Source organism: Panthera tigris, chromosome X (genome assembly GCF_018350195.1).
Source record: "Panthera tigris isolate Pti1 chromosome X, P.tigris_Pti1_mat1.1, whole genome shotgun sequence".
NCBI lineage: Eukaryota > Metazoa > Chordata > Mammalia > Carnivora > Felidae > Panthera > Panthera tigris.
Window position 1 is genome coordinate 1,318,040 of NC_056677.1, and position 17,474 is coordinate 1,335,513.

General features: G+C 57.9%; 2 protein-coding genes across 3 annotated transcripts in view; both read right to left on the reverse strand.

Annotated features, from left to right (window-relative positions):
• DHRSX (dehydrogenase/reductase X-linked) overlaps positions 1-9,378 on the reverse strand; it is a 136,645-nt gene extending 127,267 nt beyond the window's left edge. The window contains exon 1 of the mRNA XM_042975310.1: positions 9,235-9,378. Coding sequence (XP_042831244.1) covers positions 9,235-9,343 — 109 coding nt within the window. The 5' untranslated portion in view covers positions 9,344-9,378. The remainder of the gene's footprint in view (positions 1-9,234) is intronic.
• On the reverse strand, positions 1,616-9,318 carry ZBED1 (zinc finger BED-type containing 1). 2 transcript variants are annotated; one of them, XM_042975308.1, is made up of 2 exons: positions 9,235-9,318; positions 1,616-3,766 (listed from the first exon to the last, which is right to left on the reverse strand). In XM_042975308.1, the coding sequence occupies exon 2, from the start codon at positions 3,711-3,713 to the stop codon at positions 1,629-1,631; it is 2,085 nt and encodes a 694-aa protein (XP_042831242.1). In that variant the 5' UTR covers positions 3,714-3,766; positions 9,235-9,318; the 3' UTR covers positions 1,616-1,628. The 2 variants fall into 2 exon arrangements, with proteins under 2 accessions (XP_042831242.1, XP_042831243.1); XM_042975309.1 differs by having other exon boundaries at positions 1,616-3,763; positions 9,235-9,275.
• Positions 9,379-17,474: the final 8,096 nt, after the last annotated feature.

Below are 17,474 nucleotides of genomic sequence, written 5' to 3' on the forward strand. Positions count from 1 at the left end.
ACAAAACCATTTGCCTCCTAAGCCAACCCAGTGAAGGAAAAGGCAAATGCCTGCTCCTCCTGGCATCACGTCACCAGGTGGCGACTTTATTCACACACATAATTGGGATGCACAAATATCCAGAGGGGACCACACCTTTTCTCATCTCCAAGGACCTCAGAACAAAGCACAGTGAACTCATTCTTCGAGGGCCAGAAAATCCCTTAAACAAACTAACCAACGCCTCCCTTGTGGTTCGATTGCTTCTTTCGTGATGAACACACATCAGACAAATTCATTAGCAGCTCATTTGTTTCTCCGGTTTATTCAACAAGAGTCAAATTCCAAAGCGTTAAATAAGAAAAAGGAAAGAAAGGAAAGAAAGAAATCCCGTGGGGAAGGCTCATAGTCAGTTGTTGGCGTCAAGATACAAGCCTGGGCCTGTAGACACGGGGGGGGGGGGGGGGGGGGGGGGGAGTCACCTCCCAGAGGACACGGACCAATCCCGGTTGGTGATCGACCGTGACGCTCTCAGAAGCCGGGGCCCTGCACAATGTCGCCAGCAGCTTGCCTGTTGAGCCACAGCGACCCTTAAGTACCCAGTGGTAGTTTTTTTGCTTTTTGTTTTGTTTTGTTTTTAAATGGGGGGGTGCCCTCACGGTGCCGAGTTTAAAAGACAGAACGGAAGGGTCCCTTGCCCCGGATTCCCATTAAATCACTCTGGGTACATGCAAGCCCCTGGTATTCTGTACAAGCAGGGCTTGGAAGGGTGCGGGGGCCTTATTCGCATCCTGAGAAACACGGTGGAGAAACCAGCCCTTGGAAGCATCGCACAGACACACACACAAACAGCCACGGGCAGGGCTGAAGCTGCCGGCGGTGCAGGCCTTAGAAAGAACCACGCCCACAAAGCGCATGGGGGCACGAGGGGGCAGAGACGCCCGTGGGAAAGGCACAAAACACCTCTCTCCCTGCTGTTGGGGACGCGACTGCTGCCCACGCGCCTTTGGAACGCATCGCACGAAACCTAGAGCCGGTCTGTCTTGCAAACAGGAGGCGCTTGGGCTGAAAGAGCGCGCGCATCCTTCCAGCCCGCACGCAAGGTGCCAAGGTCAATTCGAGAGTAAACGTGAGTGCATCAGTGCCCCAGATGCGTAAAGTCCTTGTATGACGGCGTCTGGCGACGGAAGGACATGGGAGCTTTGATTTTTTTCTTTCTTTTTTTCTTTTTCCTCATGCCTGGGGATTATCCCAAACTCTCTGGGTCGGGAGTACTCCGTCCTTGGGGGTGGCAAGAGAAAGGAGCCTCTCCCCCTTCCCCTCCTGGCTGGGGATCTCTGGGGCTTTACAGTTGCAATCAGCATCCAGCCAGCGGGTGGGGAAAGGGGCTTCCAGAAGTTTCCTAGTTGATTTGTGCCCTTCCGCTGGGGCGCATGGAGGCTCTCCCAGGAAACGCGCGGAGTGGATGCCCCTGGATGCGCACAGCCGCGCGTTTGCGTCCTGCGCCTGCGTTGGTGACGGCACCGGCCGCGCACGCGCATGCGCGCAGGTGCGCACCGTGGGTATTTACAGCGGACCACGCATCAAGGGTCAGCTTCGTGGTGACGCCCCCCCCCCCCCCCCCCCCCCCGCCGCCCCCACCGCGGCATCTACACGAAGCCGCTGTCCCTGATGCCAAAGAAGCCGGCGTGCACGGCGTCGCCCAGGGGGAACATGTGCTCATGGTTCAGGCCCCACTCGCCCTCGTCCTCGTCCTCGGGCTCGGCCTCCGCGCCGCTGCGCGCGTTCTCGTACAGGAAGACCTGCTCGTCCACGTGCGCGGGGGCCAGGCGGTTCCTCTTGGCGCTGACCACGTTGGCGGACGAGCCGAAGAGCCGCTCCGGGAAGACGCGGGTAGCCGCCACGCACCAATATTTCTGCAGCACCTTGGGCAGCACGGGGAACAGGGCCAGGCGGTCGGACCACCACTTGAGCGGGTCCTCGTTGAGACCCAGCACCTTCTGCGACTTGAAGTTGCTCAGCTCCTCGACCACCTGCGCGTGCCACTCTTCCTGGTCCTCCGCGCCCCCCGTCTGGCAGAAGATCTCGGCCAGCATGCTGTTGATGACGCTGGTGGGCGGCGGCGTGGACGCCAGCACCAGCTTCTTGACCGGGGGCTCCTCGGGCAGCGCGAACATCTTGTCCTCCGCCGGCCGGTAGCCGCCCTCCTTGACCTTGTCCAGAAGCCCCTTGGCCTCCTCCACCACCCTGTTCTCCACCTGCTGCCTCTCGAAGGCGGACAGGAAGGGCAGACGCTTGTAGCGGGGGTCCAGGAAGGTGGCCACGTTGAGGAACATGTCGATCTCCGGCGTCTCCTGGTAGGTCTTGGACAGCTCCTTGGCGATCACCTCCTTGGCCATGCTGACCTCCTTGCAGTCGGTCTCCTTGATGTTGAGGGTGGTGTTCAGCAGCATGTGCAGCAGGGGCTTCACCATGCTGATGGTGGGGTACTTGGAGGCGGACAGCATCTCGGCCACCTGCTTGAAGGGCTGCAGCAGGTCCACCAGGCCCTCGATGGTGGCCCACTCGGCCGCCTCCAGCATCAGGTGGTGGTTGTTGCTGTCCTCCACCAGCACGCCGGCGATGACGAACTGCTGCTCCCTCAGGCGCTGGAGCATGGCCAGCGTGCTGCCCCACCAGGACACGCGGTTGCTGACCAGCATGCAGGGAGCCACGTTCTGCTGCTTCTGCTTCTCGTAGAGCATGTACATGGCCACCGCGGACTGCTGGAAGTACTCCACCAACTTGCAGCAGCGGCCGAGCAGCCCGGCCAGCTTGGGCAGCTGCAGGGCACGCTGGATGCCCGCGTTGAACGTGTGGCCCAGGCAGGGCATCTGGACCGAGATGTCCAGCAGGGAGCACGCCTTGGCGATGTCCTTGCCGCCGTCCGTGGTGGCCCCGAACACCTTGCTGCTGATGCCCCACTCGATGAAGGCCTCGTACAGGACCCGGGTGATGCACTCGGCCGCGTTGTCCTCGGGGACCTCGAACGTCTTCAGGCAGCGGGAGCCCACGGACAGGCAGCCGGGGGCCCCGCCGCCCAGGAAGTGGGCGGCCAGCGTCACGTACGCCCGGTTCTGGTTCTCACTCCTCCACATGTCGGTGGAGATGCCGCACCAGGAGGTGTCGCCCAGCTCCTTGAGGACGGCCTCGCGCACGGCGCCGTACTTCTCGGGGATGGCCTTGCTGCACACGAACTTCCTGCTGGGCAGCTCGTACCTGGGGTCGGCCGTCTTCAGCAGCACCTTGAAGGTGGGCTCGTCCACGATGGAGGCGGGGTACAGGCCCTCGCAGATGAGGCCGAGCACGGCGGCCGTGAGCTCCTGCTGCCGCTTGCTCTCGTGGCCGTGGCCGGCCTTGGCGGCCAGCGTGTCCTGCGGGGCCAGCTGGGAGGCCTCGGGCTTCAGCTTGGAGAAGGCGGTGGCGAAGGCCTCGCGCATCTGCTCCGTGTTGCTCTTGACGAACTCGCAGAACTCGTCGGGGTGGTTCTTCTCCAGGTGGTAGGACAGGTTGGAGGTGTTCCCGGAGTAGGCAATCTGAGCCATGCAGATGCGACAGTATATCTTTTTCCACTGCAGGATGCATCCCTCGGCGTTCGTGTCAAAGCCAAAGTACTTCCACACTTTGCTTTTGGCGCGCGGGTGGGCCACTAACTTGAGGTCCGTCTGGGACGGGTCCAGGCCCTTCGCCTCCATGGCTTCTGTGCCGCGGCCCGCCTGGGGGGCCTCCACTCATTCCTGCGCACCTGCTGGGAGCCGGGAAGACAAACACAGCGTGAGAAGGGACCCAGGCACGGGCGAAGAGGGAGCGAGCACGCGGTCTGCAGGCCGCGGGGCACGGGGACCCCACCGGGGCGTGCGTGGCTTTGGCAAAGCGGAGGGGGCTCGCTCGCGCGGCTGGGCTGAGTGCTGTCTTCCCGCAGCTCAGTCCCACGTGCGGGGACGCCTCCGCGCGTCTGAGAACATGCACGTCTGTGGGTTTCTCTGTCCTCATAGCTCCTTCCTCATGTTGGCTGTTTATGGTTTCCTGTGCTACCGCGTCCGCCAACCGGGCACCTGCCGGGAGGGGCCACTCTCGGGGACACTGCTCGCTGCGTGCGGAAGCCCACGTCCCCAAGGACCCCGGAGGACCCACCACCACCGCCTGCTCAAGCCTCGTTTTGGGAGCGAGGACGAGAGGCGCACGGCGTCCAGGAAGCAAACACAGGATTTCACTTTCGACAGGAGAGCCTTTACGTTGCCTAACAGGCATAGCAATTTTTTTTTGTTTTTTTGTCCTCCAAATTTGACAGTTTAAAGCGACGCCTTTGGGAACATGGCACGCTCCCTTTTGAGCTTGGGCACGTCCGTGATCGGGAACGTCGTGGGGGCAGGAACGGACATCGTGATTCCGGGAGCTTCTCAAAATGCGCCCCTGTGCGCAGAAATATGCATTTGCTGTGCACGGGTCCAGCAACGCCAGGCTCTTGGGGGGGGGGGGGGGTTTTCATGGCCTAGGAGACAGGCCCCAGGGCGCCCGCCGTCCCTGAAGCCCCAGAGTCTGGCCTCTTGGAGCCGCCAGTCAGGGCGCAGATGCCCAAAAGGGCAGCTGGGTTCTGTCGAAAGGTCTCTGTTAGGTCTGCAACGTTTTAACCCACCATAAAGTGCTCAGGGCGTCACAAGGCAAACTACACCAATCAGGCATTTTCTGAGTATTGGAGACGTGGTCAGAACAAAATCTCAGGGTGCACAGGAAATCGACGACCAGACCTCCCACCGAAATGCAGGTACTCCCAGAACCTGGAAATGGAACCACATTTGAAATAGGACCCGCTGTGATTAGGTGAAGGATGTCAAGAAGAGGTCATGGGAGGGACACAGCCTCAAGTCCAGGGACGCCAGGAGCCCCCAGAAGTGGAAAAGGCAGGAAGGACCCTCCCCTGGAGCCTCTGGAGGGAGTGGGCTCAGACCGGCCTGGATTTCAGTGGTCCTGCCCCTCCTGGATCTCAGCGGCCCTGCCTGGATCTCAGCGGCCCTGCCCTGCCTGGTTCTCAGTGGTCCCGCCCCACCTGGATCTCAGAATCTGATCTCCAGAGCTGGGAAAGGACCCAGGACAGTCCTAGGACAAAGGTGAAACTTGAAAAGATACTGAGTGTCAACACCATGCCGCGAAGGCCCCCGCGTCCTCACAGGCAGGCACGCCCCTCCACGCTGGCCCGCCTGAGGCTTTTCAGGAAGATGTCACAATACCCCGGACGGGGCATTATGGTCCCCGGGCGGCATAGAGGGCACCACAGCTGTGACCCGCTCCAGGTAAGGAGCCAAGATACGGGGCGCGGAGTCTCCAGGTCAGGTGGACAGTCAAGGATCCGCGAACAGTGCGGCACCCTGGTTCCGGAAGGGGAACGTCGGACCCGAGGAACACCATGTGGGTGTCCCAGGTGTCCAGTCTCCCTGCCGCGTCATCTTCGTTAGAATACGTGTCTTTAATTTAGCGGAATGAGGTCAGGAGACCCCGACCGAGGGTTGCACACAATCCTGGCGGCATCCCAAGCAGGGCCTGCGGGCGGGCGGGTCTTCTAGTTGGTTTCTTCCCCTTGGTGCACACAGCTAGGTCAGAAACTCAGCCTCCCTCCCCCTCCCCGCTGCCCGTGGCCCAGGACAGCAGGTGACAGCTTCCTGTGAGCCCCTGGAAGGCCACCGGGCAGGGCTGCCTTCCGCGGTCTATGAGATCCATGCGGACACGGCCACCTGTAAAGGTTTCTTCAAGGCCGCCTTTCACAGCTCATACTGGCGGGTGCTCCAAGGACCTCTGGGGGACCGTCCCCAAGAACCCCCCCCCCCACCCCCGGGGGACCGCAAGCTCTTGCCTTTTTCAGAGAGCGGTCAGTATCCTTCCCAAACAGCGCATCCCGAGCGGGGGGTGGAGGGCAGTGGACACAGAGCCTGCCACCTTCCAGAAGTCCCGGCACTCAAGAGACCAGCGAATGGCCAACACTGAACACAGGGCCGCGACAGTGGCTAGCCTCCTTTGCCTCCTGGAGAAATGTCCTTATTTTTTTTCAACTGAAAAAACTGTGTCACTGCTAATAACACATCATTGGCTTCTGTTATTTTATGTATGCATTTTTTAACGTTTATTTACTTTTGAGAGAGAGACAGAAAGACAGAGCATGGGTGGTGGAGGGACAGAGAGAGAGGGAGACACAGAATCCGGCTCAACGCAGGGCTCAAACCCACAGACCGTGAGATCATGCCCTGAGCTGAAATCAGACGCTCAACCGACTGAACCACACAGACGCTTCCCAAACAGAATTTTTAAGAATTTTCTGCAATATCAGAACGGCGCCCTGAAACACATCAAGTCGATTTTCTCTCCTTTTCAAAACTCACTGATGCATCAAGACGTGTTAATTTGCAACAGACAAACCCTCCGTTGATGGTGCCAATGTGAGCAGGTGTCCCCAGACAACACGGCAATTTCCGGAAGGTTTGAGGCCAGTGCTTGGGCGTTGGGATGACATTGGGATATTAAATGCGGTAAAATAATAATAATAATAATAATCGTGTATTTTTAAGATATGACGGATAGATACACCTCAGCGTGTGATGGGCCGTCTGGCCGGGGTTGACCACACAAAAAATCTGGAAATGAGACTATCTCATGGGAACTCGGTTTGTTGGTACGCCGTCTCTAAAAAGACATGACCAACATTCATTCCTGAGTCTGTAACGATCTTGTTTGTGGATCAATTTTAAGAAATGGAGAAACGTTAGCAGGCAGGACCGCTCACCTCTTAGCTCTTTATTTCTTACCCGTATACAGTCTGAATGACATCAGACATCATGCCTGCCACGTGAAACCCCTTTTATAAAACGGGCAAGAGACAAGCGCCTGGCTGGCTCCATCGCTTAAGCGTCCGACTTCGGCTCAGGGCATGATCTCACGGTGCGTGGGCTCGAGCCCCGCGGTGGGCTCTGTGCTGACAGCTCGGAGCCTGGAGCCTGCTTCCGATTCTATAATTCTCTCTCTCTCTCTCTCTCTCTCTCTCTGCCGTTCCCCTGCTCATGCTCTTTCTGTCTGTCCCCAAAAATAACAAATAAATAAATAAGCATTAAAGCACTAAAAAATAAAACAAATAAACAAAAGGTACAAGAGCCACCTCCTGGTCTGAGTTCACACAAAAACACTCAGCTTTTTACTGTTTAGCTCGAGGCCCCCAGGACAAAGTTCACTGGCTCTCCTTCAAAGGTGCGGTCTGGGGAGGAGAAGATCACAAAAGGTTTAAAAGGCACAGCAAGGCGTGGGCAACCGGCAACCAGCAGACCTCAGAGGAGACCCCCTCTTCCCACAGTATCTAAAATTGTCTCTAACGCGACAGACAGGCGGGGGGTTCGCGTGGGGCCACCAGGAAAAAGTTCATCTTTATATGTAACGATCCAGTTCTGGGGCACAGATAAGGACTCCTCTGGCGGACATGTGACTTCAGGACCGGCTTGTATTTTCACCGTTTTTTTTTTGTTTTTTTTTTTTTTTGGTTTGTTTGGGTTTTTTTTTGATCAACAAGTGGAAAGACCAGACCAAGCTGTCAGCTCCAACACACAGAAACAAGTTCTTGAAACACACAAGTTCAAATCCTGTTGCCAGACTGAACCTGTCTTTTCTGGGAACCCCTTGGACGGGCTCCTACACAGGCGACAGAGCCTTAGATAGGGCCCCGTCTAAAAGCGAAATCACATGGAAACACAGAAGCCACCACGTCCTACAACTTGGGGTGGCTTGCCCGTAGCTCGTCACTGTGCCCAAGCTGATTCAAAAGACACCAGTTGACTTCCCAGTACTGGCTGGCTCGTCACCCCCCACCTCCGCTGCCTTGGCTTCTACTGCCTATAAATGTGTTAGAAAATACCAAACTCCAGTGTATCAGACGACACAAAACTCAGGTAAAAATCAAAGATTCACTTCCCTGAGTGTAGGTTGGGGAGGGTGGGGCTCCCCGAAAACAATCTCTTCTTCCTACTCACAGCTGAGGCTCTCAGGGTCTGACCCAGAGGCCCCCCCCCCACCTCCGTTAGCGGCTAGAGGGCGGAACTGAAAAGTACAGTTGGATCTTGAACAACGTGGGGGTGAGCGGGGGCCAAGTGCCCCCAGCCTGGAAAGCCGGCTCGGAACTTGCGGCTTCGCACACAGTTCGTGAGTGTGGACCCGGAGCCTCACGGGTCCCAGGCACGGCGCGCTGGCCCCTACTTTGTGTATCAAGTAGAAGACGCTGTGTTCTTCCAATGAAGGAAGTTACAGGAAAGGAAAGGTGACTAAGAAAATGGGAAGGGAGAGAAAACGCACTCGGAGTGGTGTGGTGTCATTGTGCAAAACAAAAACAAACACAAACACAAACACAAAAACCCAGAAAACTCGCATGTGGGTGAAACCGCACGCTTGAGGCCGGAGTCCTTCAAGGCTCAGCTGTATTTTGGCGACAACACACGCTCTGCTCTCCGTGTGGCGCGTCTCGGGGTGTGGGGCGGGGGGTGAGGGGGGTCCTGCGGGGTGCTCCAGGGACTGGCACAGCTCCCTGGGACCCCCTCCGCAGGCGGCAGCAGAGCCGGGGGTACGGACTGCAAGGTAGCGCACTAGCCCAGCTCCCGGCGAGTGCCGTGTTTGGGAAAGGACTCCTCTGTGGCCTAAAAATAACCCGCGGCCCGTGCGCACCCGCCGGAGGGGGGGCCCCGGGTCCCCGTGAGGCCGCGCGCGCACCGGGGCCTCCAGGCGGCGGGGTCCGCGGCCACGCGGCCGGTCCCCACCGCTGCCCGGCGCGCCGGCGGGTCCCGACCCGGAGCTCCGGGCGCAGCGGGGCGCTGTTCCGGGCGCGGGCACCGAGCGGGCCCCGGCCAGGCCTTCCGGGAAGAGGCCGCCGCCGCGCCCGGGGCTGGGGGAGGGGAAGGGGGCACCTCCGGGGCGGCCCCGCGCGCCCCGTCCCCGCGGGGACCCCCGGCGGCGCGCACGGCAGCCCCAGGGCCGGGGAGCGGGGGAGGGGGGGGGCTTCCGGGAGACCCCGGCCCCGGCCCGGCGGCAGCGAGGAGCCCCGGGGCCCTCTCGCCCCCCGCCCCGCCCCGGCCCGCCGCGCCGCGCGCCTCCCCCCTGCAGCCGGCCCCCCCGCGCCTCCCCCCCGCCAACCCCCCCCCCCCAGGCCCCGCCGAGCGACGAGCGCGCCGCCCCCTCCCCCCCAGCCCCGCTGACCTGGCTCCGCGAAGCCCCCGAGGCAGCGCCGCAGCAGCTGCGCCAACACCACCGCCGCGCCCGCCGCGTAGACCCGCAGGGCCGCCCGCGCCGCAGACAAAGGCGACATGGCTGCCCGGCCGCCGCTTCCGCGCCGCCCGCCGCCGCCGCCCGCCCCCGGGACCCGGCGCGACACCGGCCGGCGGAAACGCGCCCGCGCGGCCCGCCCTCCGCGCCCGCCCCGGCCCGGGAGCCGGGACCCCGCCCCGACCTCCCCCCCCCCCCCCCGCCCACGACCTCCCCCGCCCGGGGCCCCCGCCCCGACCCCCCTCCCTGACCCCGACGCGACCCCCGAACCCCGCCAGGGACCCCGCCCCAACCCCCCCGACCCCCTCCCGGGGCCCGCAGCCGACCCCGGGCCCCCGCCGTGACCCCGACCCGAACCCCGCCCGGGACCCCGCCCTGACCCCGACCCGACACCCGACCCCCGCCCTGACCCCGACGCGAACCCCGAACCCCGCCAGGGACCCCGCCCCAACCCCCGCCAGGCACCCCCGCTGTGACCCCGACCCGACCCCCAACCCCCGCACTGACCCGGACCTGACCCCCGCCCCCCGCCTGGGGTCCCTGCCCTGACCCCGTCCCGACCCCGGGCCCCCTCCCTGACCCCGACCCAACCCCCGATTCCGGACCCCCGCCCCGGGCCCCTGCCCCCCATCCCCCGCCCGGGGCCCCCGCCCTCACCCCGACGCGACCCACGAACCCCAAACCCCGCCCGGGGCCCCCGCCAGAGGCCCAGACCCCGGGTAACCGCCCTGACCCCGGACCCCCACCCGCGGACCCTGCCCGACCCTGGACCCCCGTCCCAACACCCCCCACCCCCACCCCGCCCCGGGGACCCTGCCATGACCCCGGAACCCCGCCTGGGGACCTGCCCACACCCCGGACCCCCGCCTGGGAACCCCTCCCTGACCCGAACCCAACCCTGGACCCCGGCCCCAGAGCCCTGCCTGACCATGGACCCCTGCCCGGAACCAGATCCGGACCCTGGACCCCTGCCCGGACTCTAGCCCCCCTTCCGAGACTCCTCCCTCACCGGCCCACACCCTGGATCCCCGCCTGGTGCCTCCCCGACTCCGCCTCTCGACCCCCTCCCCAAACACCCTGCCTGACCCTGCCTGGACCCTGCACCCCTTCCCCGGAAACTCCACCGCTACCCCGACCCCTCCCTTCATCCTGCGACCCCGACCAGATCCCGGACCCCAGCCGGGGACCCCTTCCTGGCCTTGCTGGACTCTGCCCAGGGACCCTGTGTCTGTCACTTGGTAGGGACCCAGCCCAGATGCTAGACCAGAGATCCCCATCCGGACCCCCAACCCCTACCCAGTGACTGCCTCGCAGGCCCAAGACCCCCGACCCGAACCCCACCCAGATGCCAGAACCCCACGAGGGGACCGCACCCATGGACCTCTCCCCTCTCCCGGTCCATGGGTCCCCACACACCGTACCCTGGCCCAGGAACCCCCGGTGGAGCCTTGCACAGGGCCCCCGCCTGAACCCCAGATCCCCCGCCTGAACCCCAGATCCCGGACTAGGACCCCTGCCCGGGACTTCCTTCCAGATCCCTCCTGGACCCGGGTCACCCACCTAGGGACCCTGCCCAGAGGTAGGATTAGAGACCCCACCCAGACAGCACCACCCACCCTACCCCAGCCCGGGGCCCCTGCCCAGACCAGAGACCTCTCCCAGAACCTGGAAGTCCTGCCCAGGGACCCCTTCCAGACCCCAGGACCCTGCCCCCACCCAACACTCCTCCACAGTGCAAAACCCTACATGGACATCCACATGAATGAATCCCTGCCCAGACCTCACACTCCCCCATCCAGACCCCCACTCAAATCAGGGACCCTCACCCAGACCCCTACCAGACCACAAAAGTCCTATGAGGACCCCCGCAGGCCCCCACCCAGACTCCCGCAGGGACCCCCAACAGACCCCACTGGAATCACACATCCCCACACATTGTGGCTGGGGACTCCCTAGGCTGCTTCTGGTCACAGTCCTGCCTGGACCCACCTGAGCACCCCCCCCCCAGACCCATGTTGGGATCACTGGAGTTTCACTGAGACTCCCCCACAGACCCCTACCCAGAACCCCCCCCCCACCACGACGGACACCTAAACCCGGCTACCCCACAAGGACCTCAATACCTGCCAGAACCCAAGACCCCCACTCATATTGCCCTCAATGCCAACAGCCACCTGAATGCAGATTAGAATCTCTTACACACACACACACACACACACACACACACACACACACACACACACTAGGAGAGACCACCGGATCCCACACCTGTCCATAACCCTCCAGATCCCAGACCCCCACCAGGACTCGGGATCTCCCAGGACTCCCTCCCCTAGGAGGTGAACCCCCCACCCCCAGGCCTGACTGCAGGGGGCACCCTTTCACTCCGGCCACCTGGACTGGCTTTCCATGCGATTCTAAGATGCCAGGGACACACAGCTCCTTCCCGCAACCCCCAGCCGGGTTCGGAAGGTTTCTTCTGGCCTTTGCAACCTTCTGTGCTGCAGATCAGGAAACTGAGGCCAAGAAGCCTTCCCAGGATGCCCTGTGGGACCAGAGTATATGGGCCTGCCCTGCTCGGCCAGGTGCACCCAGCATAGACCATCGGGGAGAGTCACCGTACCTGTCACCTGTGCCCTGTTCCCCACAGCAGCCCCTGCCGTGTGGGGTGGGCAGTTTGTGGCTCACAGCGTGAAAACGACGAGGGTGTGGAACCCGGGGTTCACCAGTGAGCAGCGGGATTTCTCAGCGTTTGTGCAAAAGCAGCCAGGACAGGCATGTGGTCCCCTCCTCTCCTCTTGTCCAGTCTCCCCTAAGTGCCGTATCGTGAGGTTTCTGCAGCCATGAGCTGGGAAAGGGGATCCTGATAGCTGAGACCTTGCCCCAGATGCCTCCTGCAGTGCTTTTAGGGGACCACCCCCCCCCCAAGTCACCTTCCTGATCTGGAAGACACAGAAGCTTCTTCAATCTGGTTTTTATCACACTTGCAATAAATCACCCCAAATGCAACTGCTCGAAACGAGACACTGGTTCCACTCAAGGTCTCCTGGGGTCCAAACTGGGGCGTCCACCCACTGGGTCCCTGCGGGCATCCCCCGGACAAGGATGAGCACGAGCTCTCGGGGGCCGTAGGCAGGGGGCAACCCTGGGCTCCTGGAGGCCCCTCTCTGGTCCCGGCGGGTGTCCCCCAGACCCCTCTTCTTGCAATGCGTGCCCCTTGCCCTCTGCCGTATCTCTGTGCCTCCAGCTGGACAAGGTTGTCTGCTTTTGAGGGCTCGCGGGATTAGAACGGTCTGAGCAGGTTAATCTAGGATTACCTGCCTATTTTCAGGTGCATGGCTAAGTGACGTCTGCAGAGTGTGTGTGACGATGCACGCTCACGGCTGCCTCGGGGACGCGGGCCCGGCCACTGGCTGGCCTGCTACAGCGTGGTCTAGAGATTCCTGACCGTTCGAGGAGCCGTGGGCCCCACCGCTTGCAGGTGGGTCGATCTGGGCCCGAAGAGGAAGGCACAACCCCAAGGCTGAAACCCTCTGTGGGAAGACGGTGAGGCAGAACGGGGCTCCCGTGTGGTTGTCCCGCGGCCACCCCCTCCCGCACGTGCCGTGTGCGCAGTGCAAGGACCTCATGATAACCCTAAGGGCTCTGGACTGTGTTTACAGTTTTCCTTGTTTTAAAGCCGGGGGTGGGGAGGGGGGCGCCTGGGTGGCTCAGTCGGCTAAGCGACTGACTCTCGATTTCGCCTCAGGTCATGCTGTCACGGTCCTTGAGATCGAGTCTGGCCTCAGGCTCCGCACCGGGCGTGGAGACTGCTTGGGATTCTCTCTCTCTCTCTCCTTGCTGTCTGCCCCTCCCCTGCTGATGCTCAATCTCTCTCTGTCTTCCAAAATGAATAAGCAAACTTAAAAAATAAAGAAATAAAAAATAAAGTGGGGGGGGGGCAGAATGCAATAATGGTGGATATAAACGGTGCCTGCAGTCTGCTTGGTAGACACGTGAGTTTGCACGTGAGGACAGTGAGCCTCCAGGCATTTTAGGAACAGGAGCACCACGCGGCCCTGGTCCCGGTGGGAGGGTGTGGTAGTCTTGTTGGAATAATCCCACAAGCTGGCGGGGACCTCGAGCCTAGGGGTCAGGCGACAAGCAAGGTCTGAGCCTGGCCCCCGGGATCAGAAGGGGCGTGCGGTGAGGGGAGAGCAGAGTGGGGCGGGGAATTAGTAGGTTGCTCAAGGGTCTCGAGTTCTATATGGAAGCATAGGGTATGGGGCCCGAATATTGGCCCTTACAGCGTCGTGTGGTTGGGAGTGTGGCGGCCAAGGGACCTGGTGGAGGGGAGGGGGCGTTCCGGTGTTTCACTGACCGGCAAGGCCACAAACGCCGAGCCCAGCTGAGCAAGCACACGGATGTTTCCCCTACCCGTCTGGAGAGACTGTTTTAAAGCGTGTGTCCTAGAGGTGGGATCCAGAGTGGCCAGAAAAGACACACACACAAAAAATCTGAGGCACCTGTTAAAAATGCAGATTCTGGAAAATGCTCACAGGGCAAGTGAGTCACGACGTGCTGGTAAATCCTGAAAGAAATCGGACAGAAAACTGGGGTGAACTCCAAGGTGTGGTTTTGGGGAAATGTGTTCATCCGTACGGGGGAGTATTTCTCAGCCGGGAAAAGGATCCGAGTGTGGAGGGGTGCTGTCACATGGACGGACCTTGAACACATGATGCTCGGGGCGCCTGGGTGGCTCAGTCGGTTAAGCCTCAGACTCTTGGTATCAGCTCAGGTCATGATCTCGCAGTTCATGACTGCGAGCCCCAAATCGGGCTCTGTACTGACAGCTTGGAGCCTGGATCCTGCTTCGGATTCTGTGTCTCCCTCTCTTTCTGCTCCTCCCCTGCTCACGCTCTGTCTCTCTCTCTCTCTCTCAAAAATAAATAAACACTTAAAAAATTTTTTGAAAAAATTCCAGACAGTGAACATTGCAGAACTTTTGTGTTTTGCTTTCAGAACGTTGCAGAACTTTTGTGTTTTGTGTTTTGTGTTTTGGTTTGTGGTTTCTTTGGTTGTTTGGTTTTTCAGTTTTGGTGCAGTTTGTTTGGTTGTTTGGGTTTTTTTTGTTTGCTCGTTTGTTTTGTTCTGTTCTGCCTTTCGTGGTCCCTAACTGTGCAAACAGGTGCAAGACACCAGGTGTCTCCATGGGTGCACACAGAATAAGGGGTAAATCTGAAGTGTCCCTGGGGGAAAAGCAAGACCAGGTGTTGTCGAGGTCTGTTTCCAAGTCTGCGATCCGATGTTATTCCGTGTCTTTGTGATGAGCAGAAGGAGAAAGCAGGCAGGTGCAGCTGAATCAAGTCTGGGCGTAGGTCTTTCTCCAAAGCGGGCTGTCCTCCTGAGCCCCGGGGCGGCCTTGGGTGGCCACGGAACCCCTCTGCGAACATCTCCCATGTGCGTGGCTTCCCAGAGCACTTGGAATGGCCCCCAGAGCACTTTACAATGGCGCCCGAGGACTCACCTTATTTTGCAATGTGCGGGATTGTATGCAATCCTGTTTATTTTGAGTATAGACCCTTGGAGGATTTGAGAAAACACGGTCAGAGAAGTCAGAAAATGGGAAAACCTTTTTGGGCATTAGGACCTCATGTGCTCAGTGTACGTGATCTGGAAAAGTTCTGAACTCCTCGGACATTGTTCCTGCTAGGACTCTAAAAATGAAGGGAAGCTAGTCATTCCTGCACCTGAAGTCTTCAACGTCATTCCTCAAATTCCTTTGCTTTAAACCTTTTGTCCCAATCACGACCCCACCCCCCACCACCCCTTCTTCTCAAGGGTCTGTTTTTGACCCTGGCTAGAAAATACTATTAATGTTCTGTTTTTCTCTTTATTTCTATTCTGGGGAAGCAAATTCTTTTCCAAGTGAGGAAATGCCTGACTCTATTTCCCTGGGAATCTGTGTAGTTGGATGTCAACGTTGATGGCCCAGGAAATTCTGTAATTATATCCCCTCCATGTTTATTGTTATGATTGAAGTTGTGACTACTTTTTCCATTAAGATTGTTTTGTTTTGTTTTGTTTTTGTTTTTGTTTTTGTTTTTGTTTTTGTATGTTGGGTTTGCTCTCATTTTCCCAGGAGCATTTATTCCACGCGGACTCTTGGTCCCTGATTTTACTTTGTGTCCTGTATAAGTGCTCCCAATCATGTGGCCCCTGGCCATTCATTCTGAGAGACTAACAGGACTCACGGCGGGCCTATCCCGCCAGGATTTGTTGGGGCCATGGTTGAGGGCTTCGAGCACGAATATTAACATTGGGATTTTTCTACGAGGCCAACGGTCCTTGGGACCAAATTGTCTTGGAGCAGAACAAAGACACCCAAAGAAATGCACCGTACACGCCAGCCCCTACTTTTGTCTGCCTTTCATTGTCCACATGGTGGGTCCACATCCACATGAGACCCAAGGTAACTTGCTGCTGTTTTGTGATGGAAGCCCCTGCTTGCTCAGGAGGAAACCAGAGACTGTTAACAGTGGCAGGAGCTTCAGAGGACAAGACGAATCCCACCTGTGCCCAGGAGAAGGCACAGACCCATCCAAGATGGCCGAATCTGGAAAATTCCGCACAGCACCCAACCTTTGGTTGAGTCTTCTATCTACAAGATGGCACTCACAATCCCACGCCCAGATAACACAGGTTTTAAGTACACGAGCCTTCCTCCTACAGCTTTGATTTATTTGTTGTTTTTTTTTGTTAAGTGTTGGTATCATTTCTATGGCGAAAACCAAGATTTCTGGAATTGGATTGGCCAAGATGGAATTTAGCATCCATGCCTTACTGCCGGTGCCTTCCAGTAGGTTTCTGATGTTTTTGCAACACGGTTTCCCCTTTTTGTTATCACTCAGTGGCTGATATTTTCAACATCTTGTTTACAACCGGTGAGCATCTAGCGTTAGATACTTTTTTGATGGCAAAGAAGGACTTTGGCATGGTTGTATTTACTCACACTCCTCGATTCTCCAGAGAACTTTGCGTTCAATTAAAAATGAGGACTTCAGAAAAAAAGGGGGGGAAGGCCGTCTGGGTGGCTCAGTCAGTTAAGCCTCCGACTTCGGCTCAGGTCATGATCTCACGGTGCGTGGGTTCAAGCCCCGCGTCAGGCTCCATGCTGACAGCTAGGAGCCTAGAACCTGCTTCAGATTCTGTATCTCCCCCCCCCACCCCTCTCTGCCCCTCCTCTGCTCACACTCTGTCTTCTCTCTCTCAAAAATAAATATTAAAAATTTTTTGAAAATAAAGTGAGGACTTCAGGACAATGTAAGATGCACACCTGACTTTCAGAAAACTGTGTTTCAGTCAGAAATGCAATGACATAAAAATCTAAATGGTGTTCCTTTCACCTCCCCCACCTCTGTTCATTATGTAATAAAGCATATTTTATTTGTGAGAGTCCTTTCTTTGGGGTAAAACGTACATTCGGTAAAAGGCACCCATCTTGGGCGCACCATGCAATGAATTTGGACAAATGCTCATGATCATTGGATGCCCAGACATCAAGATGTAGAAAACTGCCATCACTCGGAAAAGTGAGTGGCACGGCCTCCCCAGTCAGCCCTCCGCCAAGAACCAATCTTTTTTTTTTTTATGTTTTTGCAAGCAAAGTTAGTTTTGTCTGTTCTATGACTTCACATACATGCAATCACATCATAAATACTCTTGTTAAAATCTTCTGTGAGAAAATGAGATGCGTCTATATTGGTCCACGTATCTGTGGTTGGTTCCTTTTTATTGCTGAGTACGATTCCATTGCATGAATATACTACAGTCTGTTTATCCATTCACCTCTTGGTGGGGGCTTGCATTGTTCATGGTTTCTAGCTATTCGGGGACATTATTTCTTCAAAAACTTTTCTGCCTCATCTCTCTCCTCATTATATATATATATCTTTCTCCTCATCTCTCTCCTCATTATGTATGGATATATAATCCATACATCATATATTACATATGTATATATGTATATGTATATATACATACATATGATATTATATCATATAGTTATATATAACATATAATATTATTGCATATGTAATTATATGTTATTATATTACATATGTAAATGTATAAACATAATTTCAGAGGAAATAAATAAATAAAGGAAATAAAATCATAATTTCATATAGATGCAG